Consider the following 16941-nt stretch of genomic DNA (forward strand, 5'->3'; position numbering starts at 1 on the left):
TACTCCATAACATACATATACCATATTTGGTTAATTCAGTCGTGAATTGATATGCACTTGGGTTGATTATGTCTTTGCAGTTGTGAATTATACTAATAAACATTCATCTGTAGGTTTCCTTTTTTTTTTTTAATTGAATGGTAACTATGTACATTAATGCACTTCTGGGATACAGTGTGGGGTTTTGACACACAATCCGAAACACTTCCATCAAACTGGTGAACATAGCCTTCATGTCATTTTCTTAGTTATTATTTTAAAACGTTCACATTCTACTCTTAGAAAGATTCACTTGTACCCTTGTAAGATAAACCTCAGAAGTAATCCTTGTAGGTTTCCTTTTGATAAAATGACTTCTTTTCCTTTGGGTAAATACCTAGTAATGGGATTGCTGAATTAAATGGTAGGTTTAATTTTAATTCTTTGAGGAATGTGTATACTGTTTTCCATAAAAGTTGTACTATTTTGCAGTCCTATAGAAGTGTATAAGTGTTCTTTTTTTCTGCATCCACACCAGTACCTATTGTTTTGGGGCTTTTTGATAAAAGCCATTCTAATGGGATATTTCATTGTGGTTTTTATTTGCATTTTCTTGATGATTAGTAACATTGAACATTTTTTCCTATGTTTATTGATCATTCCATCATCTTTGGAAAAGCTTCTGTTTATGTCCTTTGCCTATTTTTTAATGTTTTTTTTTTCCTGCTGGTTTGCTTGGTTCTTTGTAGATTCTCAGTATTAGCCCTTTATCATATATATGCCCTGTGAATATTTTCTCCCTTTCTGTAGGTTATCTGTTTGCTCTGTTAATTATTTCCCTAGCTGTGCAAAAGCTTTTTAATTTAGTCAAGTCTCATTTATTCATTTTTGTTGTTGTTGTAATTGTCATTGAGGTCTTAGACATAACTTCTTTGCCTATGCTGATATCTAGAAGAGTTTTTCCAACATTTTCTTCTAGAATTCTTACGGTTTCATGTCTTATGTTTAAAACTTTTATCCATCTTGAATTAATTTTTTTGAGTAGTGAGAGATATGGATCCAGTTTCTGGATCTTCTGCATGTGGCCATTCAGTTTTCTCAGCATAATTTATTGAATAGGGCTTTTTTTCCCCTGGTGTATATTGTCTGTTTTGTAAAAGATTAATTGGCTGTACATAGATGGTCTTATATCTGTGTTCTCTGTTCTGTTCCATTGTAGTTTAGTGCCAATACCATGCTGTTTTGGTTACTGTAGCTTTGTAGTATAGTTTGAAGTCTGATAATGTGATGATTCCAGATTTGTTCCTTTTGTTTCAGATTGCTTTGTTATTTTAGGGTCTTATCAGGTTCCAAATGAAGTATAGAATTATTTTTTCTAGCTCTGTGAAATATCACATTGGTATTTTGATGTGGATTGTACTGAATCTGTAAATCACTTTGAGTAAAATGGACATTTTAATAATGTTGATTCTACCAATTCATGATTTTCATATTTCTGTTTACTTGTGTTGTCCATGATTTCTTTCTTCAGTATTTTGTAGTTCTCTTTGTAGAGATCTTTCACCTCCTTAGTTAAGTATATTCATGGGCATTATTTTTGTAGCTGTTGTGAATGGTATTGAGTCTGTGATTTGACTCTCGGCTTGACTGCTATGATGTATAGGAATGCTACTGATATGTGTACATTGATTTTGCCATTTTATACGTCACTGAATTTATCAATTCCAGGAGTCTTTTGGGGAGGGGGGACTCTTTGGGGTTTTCTAGATATAAGATCTTATAGTCAGCAGAGTTTAGCTTTTATTTGCAATTTTCTCTTCATGTTTGGCCCCTAGGGACTTGACTTTTCCTGTGACCTCAGCTGTATTTAAAAGGATTTTTTGTTATATTTTACCCTACATTTCTATGTTTTTTTATAGCAAGAGGATTTTGAAAAGGAAGACTCTGTTTTACTTTCCAGGAATTTGTTGAATTTTAGTCCATTATTTTCTTCATAAAAAGGTTCTTTTTGCCCTTTTGGGTTCATGCCTTTTTTTCAGGAGGAAGCAGAGATAAAACATAGTAGTCAAAACATATGCCTCATTGGAATTCCAGAGAAATTAAAAGTTAAGAAATGATTGCATTGTAGAGGTGGTTCTTTCTATTTTATGTTACATTTCATGGTGGTGTTAGGCTCCTATTAGCTCAGAATTGTATAAAAACTTTGGTTTTCTTGGTCATAACTGTTGGCGTTTTGAGCTTAGATTAGGCTGTAATTTAATCATTCCCCAAAGTTCCTGTTTACTACGCAAGTGAAGTCTTCCCTGATGCCATAGCTGACCTCTCTAACATATAGTCATGGGCTACCAACAAACATTTTAATGCCTGGGCCAAAGAATGAGCTGCTCTTTCATGCTATCAGAGTATTTCAAGTATGAGAGAGGTGGATGAAATTGTAAATTTGTTTCATTTTTCATGAAGTATTAGTTTAAACCAACATTATTCAACACTTTGTCTTTGGCTTATGGATTAGTCTTGTTGTTTAAATCAAGTGAGTTACTCATTTTTCACTGATGCCTTTTTTTTTAAGTGTTTTCAGTATGATTCAGGGATAATGATTACACGTTTGAAGACCATGTTCTCAGGGCGATTCAAATCTTTTGCACTGTTAAACAACTGAACTATTATTTTTGACATATCCAAATTATAAACCAATAAAATCAATGGTGTATTATCTTTGCCAGTATCTTAAGCAGTCATACTATATATATATAGTGAAATTTATTACTTCCAGACTGATATAACTCATGAATTATTGAAAGTATCAGCATATGGAACCCTCTCTTTCCTAATTCCAAATTCTTTTAATATGGCTTATGTTGAACCATTTAACTGGCCCCTGTCCATTCCACTGATGGAAGCTGCAGCCAGATGAGGGTTCTTATAAATGATTGGCTTTCTTTCCAAGCAGGAGGAGTATGAAATGTCAACTTTTTCCTCTGCTACCTGAAAAGCAATCAGTGGCAATCCTTCCTGCTTTTCTTGACAGTAGTTTGGCTTTATAGAAGAGGGGTGGGCATTGAGCCAAATATGAACTTTCGTGCTATGTGAAGAAAAATTGAAGTAGCTAGAACACAGATAATGACAGGAATTTTTAAGAGGCATTCAGATGGGTTTAATCTGTGAGCCCTCCATAAGCTAACTGTAGCCTGGAAATTCTTAAACTGCATGTTTTAATCCCTTCTTTCCAGGTGGTGATATGTGTGACTTGAGGTTACTTAGCACGTGTTTCTTTGTAACAGTTTACTCATCTGTAGGACTAGGTTTAGCAGTAATATAGCTTCAGGAGAACAGTGTAATAATTAGCAACCAATTTGCTAATGAAAGGTATTGAAAAGGAAATTTTAGGATCAAACCTGAGTTCAAGATCATTTATTTAGCTTGATGGTATGTAAGTTTATTATCTCTTTGAATTTCATTATCTTACGTATAACATGGGACTAATAGTTATTTTATAGGATTATTCTGAGACATCAATAATGTTATATTTGTGGAGGCATTTTGTAAGTAGAGTAGTGCTATGGAAAGTGAAGTGTTGTAGTGATAAAGATACTAGTATAAAGCTTTGTCATGTGGAAATGTAAATTTTAGCAATGGATGGGACTCTGAAGAGGAAAATTTAAATTTACAGGAGGGCATTCTTTTTTATAAATTATTTAAGACCTTTATTAACAGGTGCTTACAGTTTGTTGACTAGTTTGAAAAAAAATCAAGTTGTAAACATTTATTACAAATTAAAAATAAAGTTCTTAAAAACTCAACTTGACCAAAATGAAATCATTTAAAAATCTTTAAAGGCTTATTGAGAAAAAACAGATTAAAAAGAAAAACACATTTGTTATTACCAAAAAAGACGCCTTCAGGTAAAAATAATCAAAACCCCATGCTGCATAGATGATGCAGATAGTTCTTGTTATCTTGTCAGCGGGCAAAAAGCAAGCAGTTAAGGTCTTCAGCTCCAGTCTTCTGTCCATTTCTTGTTGGAATTTCACATTCATTTCTCCTTGCTGGATGACTAAACTGGATGATGGTAGAGACGGTGAGCCGGCATTTACTCAGCCCTGCCCTGCTCAGCCTTAAGAGCAGACAGATTCTCAGCTGGTGGATCAGCTGTGTTTGTCTCTTTACCATCTTGTGGTTTAGGGTTTTCTGGGCATCTGCATAGGTAATGGCCTTAGGTCTTATCGCTTTGATTCTCTTTATCCTCTTCATTGCTGTCCTCTCCAGTCTGTCTTTGGTTGAATTGTGGTCAATAACCCTGGTACATATTCTGTCTTACTGGTCTACCTTGTTCTCTTGCATCCTGGTTGTCAGTACCCTCCGTTACTTCTCCTTGCCTGGGAGGGTTGGAATAGTGCGGTTGTTGCCTGTAGGGTCTCTGCATATAGTAAGGTGGGAACCTTCACCTGGGGTAGGGCCTGCTATTGGGCCTGGCCTTCAGGAGCACTCGCTGATCCCTCCTTCTTTTCCCACGGTCACTATTCCAGTAATTCTGCTGGTAACTGTGTGGAAGGCCCCTGCGATGTGGATAGCATCTACAGTGGTTATGGTCTGCTGCATGTTTACTACCTTACTGGAATTCCACTAGCGCCTATAACATTTGCTGCCTCTACACCCTATTCTCCATCAGCACGATCAAACTCACAGTCTCTCCATGTCCAATACTGCAAAGGTATTTCCTGGGGTTACTCTCTGTGGCAGTCTGCTATATGAATCTTTCTTTCTTGGTGTCACTCTATATGTATTTCTTACATGAAACATTTAACTGTTCCCAAAACCTTCATTGTAATGATTTTCTCGTCCCTGCCAGCAGGCACCACTAATGAGGCACTTGGGCCACTGCTCCCTGCACTGCTGCCCTATATAATTTGGGAGCCAAGTGTCCATGGTTCTGGGCTTGGTGTCGGCAGTACTGAGGGCAGGGGCGGCAGGCAGCTGCTGGGTCGTGGGCTCAGTGCTCACAGTTGCAGTAGTGGTGACTGGGGCTTGCCACAGCAGCTGTGGCTCCTCCTGATGTGTGATGGTAAGTAGGCCGGCAGCAGTGGTGGGGCTGCTCAGGGCTCTCTGGGGTCAGCTCTCTGGGATCCACTCTCCACTCCTGGTATCATTTGAACTCAGGAAGATGCCATGATGTATTTTCTGTTTTTTAATCCTTATAATCCCAAGAGTAGCATTCTGTTAGTTTCATTTTCACAGAAGAAAGAAGTGAGACACTTATTTTAAGCCTTACTTCTTTATTATCTAATTTTTTAAAATAAGGAAATGGCAGTCTAAAGATCTGTGGTAACCCTAATTCAGAGATTCTGTACCTATCATTCCATTTCTGCTACATTTTCATATAATTATTTTCATCTTACATACAAACTTGGCCCCCAAATTATATAGGGAACTCAGTGGCACATAAGTAGATTGACAGTGTAAATATAAAAGTCTTCTGCCTCTGGCTTTTTGATGGATTAAATATGCTAAGTGACCTTCCTAACTGACAGCTAAAATACTGAATGAAGTATTTTAACGCAATTTTAACCTATTACTGAGCTGGCCTGAAAGTAAAGTATTTGCCGACCCCCAAATCAGATACTATGAGGGGTGAGTAGGAGCCAGAGTCAGCTTTTGCTATGAAGATTTTTGCGGAGTTTTGATGATCTGGAGCTTTGACCTAATAACTGTCTGAAGTAGGGGACAGGAAACACGATTAAAAGTCTGTGACTTGTCCAAGTTGGAGAATTTCACGAGAGCTTCCTTGATGAAGCCAGGAAAATAGAAGATTACGTCTTCAGGGTATGTGTAAAGAAAGAGACCTGTCTCCACGGACGCTAGTGCTCAGAACTACAATCACAAGCCACCCCCGTATGGGTCATCATTTAAATTCATACTACAGTTATGATCCAAGTAAATCTTAAGAAGAGAATTTTATCAAAGGTGGTCCCTAGCTGAAAGGAACTGGCCGAGGCAGACCCAAACCCTTTCTTGAGGAATTTATTTTCAATCCATGTCTCAAATAGTTCAAACAAATTAAGTCTCTAAAGGAAATTAGCAGCTTACAGTCAAAAAACACAAAATCACGAAGATATAGGCAATATCAAGAGTGAGATCCAGTAGAAACAAACCTGCAGGGACCTCTGATTATTAGATTAGACTGTTGGATTCAAAGAAATTGTTCAGAATGCAGCCCAAAGAGAAAAAGACAGGGAAAATAAGGAAAAGTGAAACAGTGTGGAGAATAAAGGGAGATGATCCAACATATATCTAATCTGACTTCCAGAAGAAGAGAGGAGGCATGTGAAGAGGCCCTTTTGAAAGAATCAGAGCTGAGAATTTTCCAGAATTGTTGAGTGACACTAGACCTCAGATCTGAGAAGACTAATGAACCACAAGCAGGCTAAAGTAAAAACAAATCTTTAGCTGGGTAGGTAGGTAATCATAATGAAATTGCAGTAAGCCAAAGAAAAAGGGAAGATTTTAAAAGTCTTGACTAGGAAGCAGAAAATAAAGGTAGAAATCTTTGGCCTGCTGTTGTGACCTGGTTCATGTCTCTGGCTCAGTTTCGCCAGAGTCATAGCACCTGTTACTTCAATGCACTCAAGTGTGGAAAACTCATTTATGAACAGATTACTGTAAATAGGTTGTGGGAATTCTAAGTTGATAATTTATTATCTTATTAATTGAATTTGAAGCCTTAAAAGGATTTCTAACCTTGGTAATTTTCTTTATCTTCCACGTGTCTGTTTACTGTGTAGTCTGTGAGATTCAGACCTTAGTGTTATTCTTGTTTTTTAGAACAATCAGTTATTTTAGTGAGAGTGAAATGAATTAAAGACACAATGGAGCAGGTAGACTTCGGACATACCCCCCAATCTTTTCTCTCCTGAGATAAGAGATGTTGCTCGAAGACATTTTAGGTCTCTGTAATTCTCCTGGCTCCCACGTTAGCGCATGCCTGGTAAAGTGCTGTGCTCTGGGTAGGTGGGGCTGTAGAGTTTTAATGGTTAAGGCAACATGGGCCACATTACTGATGGCCCCTTTCAAATCTCCCAGTAACCATTACCATAAATATCATCTCACCATTTTGGACAAGGGACACCACCCTTACGCACGTTAGTAATACGATGCTAATGCTTAACCCTTTCATTGCTTTGTTCCAAAGCCCTTGACCTGTATCTACTGCTAGGGAGTCTCTTTGAACCTAGAGGAGAAATGAAAGGGTTAACTCCTTTTGGTTTTGCCCTTTGACCACTTCAGGATGAGAGCCATGATGAAATACTTTCCAAAGTCTTCAGTGGAAACACATCATGCATAATTGGAGCAAAAAAGAATAAATCAAAGCTTTTCCCCCCTTTTAGTCTGGTAATTCATAATTGAAACCACATTGAGGTAAGGGTTGATAACTTCAAAACAACCAGGAAAACTGCCCTTTCTATCAAGGTAGGAATAGGTGAGGCTACTCATTACTAGGGGCTCAAAAGCTCCTGTGTAACAGGCCTGTCTCCCTTTCTTCTCTGACCTCTTACTCTCCTGTTCAGGCAAAATACCTTCATTTAAATCAAACATGGGTTAACTCAAGTAACTGCTGAAGTTTCTTATTTTTACATGAAGTTATACATAGTGACATAAAAAAATCTTCTATACAGTGAGGAGTAGTAATTAAACATTGGACTGTTTTCTCTTGTACCTTCATTTCCCCTGTGGAAATGGTTTAGGTGGAAAGAGTCCATAATTGTTATGAAATGTAGTTTTTCTCACTCTTAATTTTATAATCCCTGAGCAGCTCCAGTAAGAACATTTCAGTATGCCCAGCAAAGGCCACTTGTTTCTATTTTCAAAGGCCACCTTTCTCTGTTTTCTGTATGGTAATCTTGGATAGAATGGTTTGGGTTATCATATAGGGAGGGCTACCCAGACCTTTCAACTACAAGAAAGCAAAACAGGGTTGCAGGAAAGGCCCAGGCAACTTCCTTTGTGTGGGATTGCCAAAGGCATAACTAGTTGCTTGGGTTCGAATCTCTTTCTGAAGGAGAAACCCCTTTGAACTGATAGTTGACTCTAAGCTTACTCTCCCACAGCCTTTTCTCTATGGCATCCTGAAACCTGAGCCCACAACTCCCTCTCACTAGTTCATCTGGCTACTAGCTCTTAGACCAGGGTCTTCCAGAATAAGTGATATGAAAAATTTTTCTGCAGCTGGCATTGTGACCTGACAGTTAATCATGGCTTTTTCATGATTGCATTTAAACAATGTAGGATTTTTTTTTTTTTTTGAGACAGAGCCTCAAGCTGTTGCCCTGGGTAGAGTGCTGTGGCATCACAGCTCACAGCAACCTCAAACTCCTGGGCTTAAGTGATTCTCTTGCCTCAGCCTCCCAAGTAACTGGGACTACAGGCGCCCGCCACAATGCCCCGCTGTTTTGTGGTTATAGTTGTCACTATTTGGCAGGCTTGGGCCGGATTCCAACCCACCAACTCGTGTACGTGGCTGGCACCTTAGCCACTTGAGCTACAGGCGCCGTCCAATGTAGAATTTCTTATTGGGGCTTTGAGTATTTGTTGTAGGAGTAAGGAGGGAAGGGTGGGAGGATGAGTGAGAGATAAACAGGGCATTTGGTCAAAGGCCAGCACTTTGTGAGAATAATGTACACATCTTTTAGTATCTCCTTCCATCTTTGAGGGAACAGTTTATTGAATATATTTGAAAATTGCTTTGATAGCCAGGATTTCAAACGTACAGCCTAGCAGTAGATGGGTTCAGCCTCTTCAGCTCTCTGTTGTTGGCTGCCTGATTTCATGCCCTATCTTGCCATAGCAGAGATTCAGTCAGGCAACAGAGTTAGTTGCCAGCATTGTTTGCCTTTTCCCTGGCAAAAGCCAGAGTCTTGAGTAAATTATGGAGGTTTAAATTTGCTTGATTTCCTGCAGAAAGTGGGGTCAAGAGGTCCCAGACTGTAGACACTCTCTTTGGTCAGCCAGCAGGGGATCAGTTCTTAAAGGTATTTCAGAGGTGACTAAATGTCATTTTTAAAATATCCCTCTCCAGTAAGCTTTTTTCCTCTGGGGGTTAGTTTGTTGACCTTACCCTAGTGGAGTGTGGCGTGTCTGCGCGAAGGCATATACCCCAATTAAAGCGGCCTTTCTCCACACTTGTCACTGAGCTCCACAGGCAAATGGGATTGTGTGTGAGGAAGGGAAAAGCAATTGACATAGAAGTCTGGCTGCAGCTCAGCATTTCCTATGTATGGTCACCTGAAATAGAACATTAAGGTAGCCATGTTAATTTGTCAGTAAGACAATACTCAGGAAAGGAAAAGTTTCAATAGAAATAAGAAGGCTAACTGTGTGACTAAAAGAAAATGTTTTCCGTCATTCAAGGCTTTCCATGATAAGGCGTTGGCCTGCCTGTCTCAAAGTTTCTCTCCTTTCTTCCTGCCAGCACTCGGCGACGGTGACAAGTCCTCTTGTTAGATCTCTCATTGTCTTGCGAGCATGCTCGTGCCACTCAGTCTGCCCGGGGCTTCTTCAGCCAGCCTTCTCTTGCCTATCTGTAAAGGCTACTCCAAGTCGGAAGAGATGACTGTGTGAATCTCGATTTTTCCACTGGTGGAGGACCTTAATGGCTTTCTACTACTTAGTAAAACATATTTAGTTTGCCTTGTAATTTATCTTTGCACCTACGTGTTTTCCCCACCAGATTTTATGTGTATTTGGAGAGGAAGGAATGGGTTCACCTTTGCACCTTTCACACGATTCCAGGCTTATAATGCACGTTTTGGAAATGTCCAAATGAACATGTATCGGAAATAATAATGCTAGTGGGAATGATGGCTGAATCCCTAATGCTGGTGTTTTAGCAGGCAAGGAGAAGACAAATTGCGAAGAATTGTTTTGTGTTTGTTTTAAACTACCATTTATGGAGTCCTCTGCTAAGTGTTTATGTATATAATCTCATTTAATCACCATTACCCTAGGAGATATAGATCCTATCATGATTCCTGTATTATACATGAGGAAACTGAGGGCACAGAAGTAACATTACATATTACAAGTAAATGACAGGGCCCAGATTCAAGCCTTCTGTTAAATGTCCCTATAAAAATCCTATACTTTTTCAGAACACTTAGCACAGTAAGATTCTTTGTAAGTACTTATAAAATGAATTAGCTAGGTTGGAGGTGATTTTAAAACTTGTAATGAGGCCAGCCGCAGTGGGCTCATGCCTGTAATCCCAGCAGTCTGGGAGGCTGAGCTGGGAGGATTGCTTGAGGCCAGGAGTGCCAGACCAGCATGAACAAGAGCGAGACCCCATCTCTACAAAAAAATAGAAAAATTACCCAGGCATGGTAGCATACCTATCATCCCAGCTACTCAGAAGGCTGAGGCAGGAGGCTTGGTTAAGCCCAGTTCAAGATTGCAGTGAGTTGTGATAAGGCCACTGCATTCCAGCCTGGGTGACAGAGTGAGACACAATGTCCCAAAAATAAAAAAATTAAAAAAAGAAAAGAATAGAAAAAAACAAAAACTTCTAAATTGAGTGTACATTTATTTGAGTGTATATCAACTATTCATATCTATACATAAAGAGGACAGATGGATCATGGCCTGCATCACTTGAGTTTAACTAATTTCATTTTTGAAACAATTATTTATGGAGTAGCGCTGTGCTAGGTACGAGGTGTTAAGATTCCTGGTTCCGTGGAGCTTTCAGTATAGCTAAAACAGTGAATAGGAAGGAAAAGAGAAAGTTGTGGAAATAAAAACAGTGTATTTGGAAAGGAAGAAGTAGAGATAGAGAATCCAGGTAAGGACTCGTGATTCTAAAACTAAATCCTGATTGACCTGGATTAGTATTATCATGCTTTTATAGATAGAGAAACTGAAACACAAGAGCAATTAAGTACTTTGCCCAAGTTACATATCTCTTAAAGATAGAGAGAAGGAGAAGGATTTCACCTGGAATTCTTATGCTGAAAGAGACCTTGAGATTGCTCAGGCTAAAGTAAAGCCCAGGGAAAGTGTTATACAAGATCAACCATTGGCTACATTTATTGAATGCTTGTATATACCAAGTGCTTCCCATTTGTATGAAGAAATATTACCTAAAAGCTAATATTATTATGATTTTATAGACAGAGAAACTGAATCACAAGAGCCGTTAAAGTACTTTGCCCAAGTCACATAGCTAGTAAGTGAAAGAACCTGGATTCAGATTAAGGGCTTGTGATTCCAAAACTGACCTTAAACATGCTGACTCACTTTTGAAGTCATCTGCATCAACCCTGGCGGTGCTTCCCATGATACATTGATCAGAGCAAATACCCGCTCAGGAGCTGTGTGGAGCGCCCCTGTTCTCCTTCTGTATTTCGTGGGAAGTGTCAGCGAGGTTCCCTGCTCCTTATGCTCCCTCCCTGCTCTGTCTCCCCACATGCCGCCTTCTCTAGTTCTTTAGTCCTGTTTGGGTTGCAAGCGGGCCATGTGGAAAAACTGAACATCAAGAAAAGTTACTATCTTCTTCCCATTCCTTCCTGCCCTCCTTTCCTGCTCATCCACTTCCCCAGTAGACCTGGCATATGGATGAGACCAGATCTGTTGTCTTCCCAGAGACTCCAGTGCCTTCTCCTTGGCCTGCTTTGAAATCAGAGTTGTGATTCCTTTCAGGGGTGCCTCAGTTTAAATGCCAAGACATTCGTTTTCTGAATCCAAGCCTTGCATCTCTCAGGGAATTTTTTTCCTGTCTTCTTAATGTTGTAAAGGCATTTATCCACGTTGGCGTTCTCCCTTCTCCCAAAGAACAGACCTCATTTTGTTAGAGTTCTAATAGTTTTTCCTTCTGTGTTGGTGGTGTATTTTACCTTTTTTAATTTATGTGCTATGCTAACTTTGTGTTTTATTTTGTGTGGTTTTTTTATTCCGTGTGCTGTCTAAAATTGTAGTGTTTGGAAGTGAGTTTTTGCTTATTGGCCCAAATGTGACTAACAAGGACCAAGAACTTTTAGGATTTTTGTCTTAGAGAAGAGCTACAAGTATTAATCTCTGCAGTGCTGTACACTTCCACTTTCCAAAGTCTATGAAGTGGTGATGCTTGCCGCACATCAGTCTGGGTATGTCTGTAGGAGGTCACGGGGAAGGGCTGTGAACCATCACCATCTGGTGTTCTGGAGTCAGCGTGCCTGGGCTTTATCCCAGTTCTGTCACTCACAGGTTGAATAGCCTTGAACATCATTCACTATTTCTAATCCTACAGTTTCATCATCTGTAAAATGAGAACAGTAAACATATATCTTGGGGATTGTGAGTTTCAAATGAGAAAATACATGTATAACGCAGTATCTAGCACTTAGTGTTCCAGTTTCAATCTTGATTGTTCCAGTATCACACATTACATTATTTACCTTTTTAAAAGAATCCTTTTTTGTTTCTTTTTTATTTAAAATGGTGTTTTTCAAGTACACATTAGTGAGTATTGCTTTGAGAGGAATAGATTAATGGGTTAGGGATAGTGATGGCAGATAGACCAGGAACTATCTATCCCCTTGGGGATGGACTGTGACTAAGTATAGGGCTGCTTGCTGACTTCAGTTTCCATAAAAGTCAGGAAGAGATGAAGAATAAAATTTGGCGTGGAAAACTCAGAATGGTTCCTAGAAGTGTAATCAGATACTATGGTATGGATAGCAAAATCCAGGCACCTTCCTAAGACTACAGCGTAATGTGAAAGTGAGTCATGGAAACAGAAGGTCAACATGAGAAGATGGCCTTTCCTGTTGTGTCTTGTGATTGTGAAATCTCATTATGGCATGTTGTGGACATTTTGGCATTAATATCCTGATTACATTAGGACTTTAGGAATCCCATTCAGTCTCCTTGAGTTCCCATCCCATGTGTATTCCATGTGTTTGTGTACATTTCCTATCCCACAGTGTTACATCTGGCAAACAGCTGTTGTCAGATATATGGTGATGGGTGTCCATCAGTGATATGAATGAGATTGATAGGGGACCCTGGGAGTCCCAAAGTATCAAAGACTTTAGGGACGTGTAAGGCAGCCAGAATAATGGGGCATTTCATATTCAGCCACCTTCTAGTGGAAATGGAGTTCCGTCCTGGGCTTTTTGTATAATAACATATAAATGAGAATGTAATTAATGCTATTGAATTGTACAGTTAAAAATGCTTAAAATGAGGCTGGGCGCTGTAGCTCATGCCTATAATCCTCGCACTCTGGAAGGCCGAGGCCGGTAGATGGCCTAAACTCACGAGTTGGAGACCAGCCTGAGCAAGAGTGAGACATCATCTCTAAAACTAGCTGGGCGTTGTGACTGGCACCTGTTGTTGGGAGGCTGAGGCAAGAGGATCGTTTGAACTCGAGTATGAGGTTGCTGTGAGCTATGATGCTACAGCACTCTACTGAGAGTGACAAATCCTGGTGACAAAAGAAGAAGAACATTTGAATAATCTTTCTTATTATCAGTACAAAAATAATTTTGCTTACATTGCTGCATTAAATAGCAAGGGGGAGGGAAGAGGAGGAAGACTGGAGGGGCGAGGGGAGGAGGGAGGGTGATTGGTGGGATCTCCCCTAATGTGCACAATGTGAGGGTGTTCAGCACACGCCCTGGGTGAAGGGCTGAACTGCAACTTGGACTTTACCTGAGAGGTGAAAACAACCTAACCTAAAAGTTTGTACCCTCATATTAATTTGAAAGAAAATTAATTTTTAAACTTTATTTTGAAAAAAATCTCATGGGAAGTTTTAAGAATTGTACAGTGAATTCACATCACCTACATTCACATATTCCCTGTGTTCGGAAATCATTTGCTTTGATATGGGAATGTTTTTTTGTTTGTTTGCTTGTTTTATGTTATTTTTAATCTTTTTTTTTTTTTTTTTATTTACTATGCTGGCTACTCATCATTACCTCCCAATCTGAAAATTCATGGCTGCCATAGCTTCTATACCGAGCACTTGTTTAGTTTCTTTGATGATTCCTTTCTCCTACATTCTGTTTTCTTTTTCTGAAACTTCATATTAGATGGATGTTGGACCTCCTGAATTTTCTCATCTTTTCTGTCTTATTTTTCCCCCTTTTTCGTTCACCAGTCTGTACTTTTTTATCATCTTTATCTTTTAATCCTGTTCTTTTTAAAAAATTTCAAAATTCGAGTTTTTAACACTCAGGAGTTACTTCTGTTCTTTGATCATTTAAATAAAAATAACATTTCTGGCTTGGTGCCTGTGGCTCAAGTAGCTACGGCACCAGCCACATACACCAGAGCTGGCGGGTTCGAATCCAGCCCAGGCCTGCCAAACAACAATGACAACTACAACCAAAAAACAGCCGGGTGTTGTGGCGGGCGCCTGTAGTCTCAGCTACTTGGGAGGCTGAGGCAAGCACAGGAGTTGGAGATTGCTGTGAGCTGTGATGCCACTGCACTTTACCCAGGGCAACAGCTTGAGGCTCTGTCTCAAAATAAGTAAATAAATTAAAAACAGCAATTCTTATTTCACAGATGGAAAATCTTTTTTCCCTGAAGATTTAATTTTCAGGGAAAATGATGCTGGTGTAATTTCTTTCTGCTTCTTCTATTGTCTCTGTATCCTCTGAGTTTCTTCTTTTCTTTCTTCGTTTGGTTTCCATCGTTCATGCTAAAGATGTGCTTGAAATGTCTGTGATTCTAGAATCTGTTCATGATTAAGAAAGAGGCAGTAGAAAGCTGATCAGCAGTTGTTTGTGCGAGGGCCAGCTTGCTGCCTGCAGGGTACCAGTGTGCGAGGACAGGGTGCCAGGCTAGCCACATGGCGGCCCATGTTCTGGGAACCGAAGGGGGAAGAAGGCTGCAGGGCCCGTCATTCAGAATGTAGTTTTAACCCGTGTTTTCCTCTCCTCTGTGCCTTTGTTTCCACATCTAAAGCTTTAATTACCTCAGAGAACAAACCTGCCTTCTCCAACTTAGCTGACTGGGGTAAAAGGAGGTTTGTGAATCTGGGGATCCAACTTCTCTTCATCCTGATTTTTAGCCAGTCTTCCTGTCTTCAACCCTGCCCCTCCTCTTCCCTGGCTGAGTTTAACTCTGAGCCTTTGTTTCCCCGGTTGAACTTGGTGGCTCCCCTCCTGGTTCATGCCCAGGTCTCACTTCTCACTTCCCCTCTGCTACTGCTTCTGTAGCCTGTTCATCTTTCAGAGACAAGTTAATATGACTCATCAGCTGGTGTCTGTTTTTCCTTCTCTTTGTCCTAGTAGATTTATATCCTTTTATTTTAATCAACTGCCATTTTAGTAGGTTTGAGAAGGAATGGAGATGAGTGCATACTTTTAATTTTGGTGTTTAAGTAGAAATCCATTCTTAGCTGCAAAAGTTCGCTGCTCCTTTAAAGGTCAATGGTATCAGTATGAAACTCAATTAAACGTTTGAGAAAGGGAAGACTTTGAACAGTAGCTTAGCTCTAGGATTGGTCATGGTAAAAGCTACCAAACCCACTACCGTCAGGTTTGGTGATGATGTTGGTCAACCCCAGCTCCTTCTCTGACCCACGTTTATCTGTCCTTTTGCAGAAATGGGGCAGTGTGAGCAACCCACTCTTCCTCCCGTTGATCCCACCACAGTCTCAAGGGTTCACTGCCATCGTCCTCACCTACGACCGAGTTGAGAGCCTCTTCCGGGTCATCACTGAAGTGTCCAAAGTGCCCAGTCTATCCAAGCTGCTAGTGGTCTGGAATAACCAGAATAAAAACCCTCCAGAAGGTAAGAAGAGTGAGAAAATTGTGTTCAGGAGAGGTCTAGTTTGGGCTTTAGTGCAGTTCTCAGCTGGATTGATTTGGGGTGGCCAAATAATTCATATACTTTGTTCCAAATGATTTTTCCTGCTTTGTCAATAGCAATGTCATTTCTGAGGCAGCATGGTCCCAATTTTCTCAGTCATCTCGTTCTTGTTCTGGGGTGGCCCATTTAACTCCAAGCCCTGGCATACACTGTAGCCACGACTATTTGAGAGCTTAGGAATCGGGATCAAAGGCTATCAGCCTTAGGAAAACAGATCTCAGTTTCTCTCAGCCCTCTCAGCTGATTTGTTTACATGAAAACTCAGTTTAAAAGGCATTAGTTTCCTCCTTTCTTATCTCTGTTCTGATACTGTGCTCTCCTTCAAAAAAGAAAACCAGGATGGCCTCACCTCTGACTGGGAAAGTCAGCAGCGAAGCATACCCTGTCCAGACTAAGGGTCTTACCCTGTCAGACCCTTAAAGTGAGCAATCACTGGATCCGACTGCGGGTTCGTCCTTAATCACTGTGTTCCTTGTTTTCACTGCCCCTCTAATCTGCTGGCTGGCAGCTAGGGTTGAGGACTGTTTGATTAATTGGATTTGTTTTTAATTCGGGATGCATAGAATATGTTCCACCTGCATTTAGTTTCTCATTCGGTCTGTCTATTACTGATCCTAATCCAGGGACTTCAAAGCTCCTGCCATTTATAGCCTATTAAAACCAGGAAGTTTCTGATGGATTAGAGCAAGGAATGGGTTTGAAGTTTGTAATGTGCACCACTGTCACCGATAAGGTCTAGTAGTTTATTGCCTGACAGTAGTATCTGCACTTTTTATGGCTAGTCCCTTTTAATTGGTTATACTGAAGTTGGATAGTCAACCCTGGAAGCTACTAGCAGTAGATCTATAGTCTAAGCTAGAAGAAGACCGTATTTCTGTCTCATGGAGGCCAATAAGAATTTACCTCAAGGAAATTCTTTAGTTCTTCCCGAAACGTTTAAAAAATTTACTCCATGGATTCTCTGAAAGGATCGTATACTTTCCTCTTAGATTTAGGAGCCACACTTTGAGTAAATAAAATAGCTGTTTTAAATGAAGGTCCTATTTATGCCCTGAAGCATAAGTGCTCTTTTTTTATTATTATTAACTAGCTTTTTGTGCCAAGTTTTTTTTT

At 39.9% G+C, this 16941-nt stretch overlaps 1 protein-coding gene across 1 annotated transcript in view; it reads left to right on the forward strand.

Moving 5' to 3' along the window:
- Window positions 1–16941, forward strand: part of EXT2 (exostosin glycosyltransferase 2) — a 147740-nt gene that overhangs the window by 80054 nt on the left and 50745 nt on the right. The window contains exon 9 of the mRNA XM_003781248.2: window positions 15561–15750. Within this exon, the coding sequence (XP_003781296.1) occupies window positions 15561–15750 (190 nt within the window). The remainder of the gene's footprint in view (window positions 1–15560; window positions 15751–16941) is intronic.

This window comes from Otolemur garnettii, unplaced genomic scaffold (genome assembly GCF_000181295.1).
Source record: "Otolemur garnettii isolate 467f Iridium unplaced genomic scaffold, OtoGar3 scaffold00001, whole genome shotgun sequence".
In the NCBI taxonomy this organism is placed as follows: domain Eukaryota; kingdom Metazoa; phylum Chordata; class Mammalia; order Primates; family Galagidae; genus Otolemur; species Otolemur garnettii.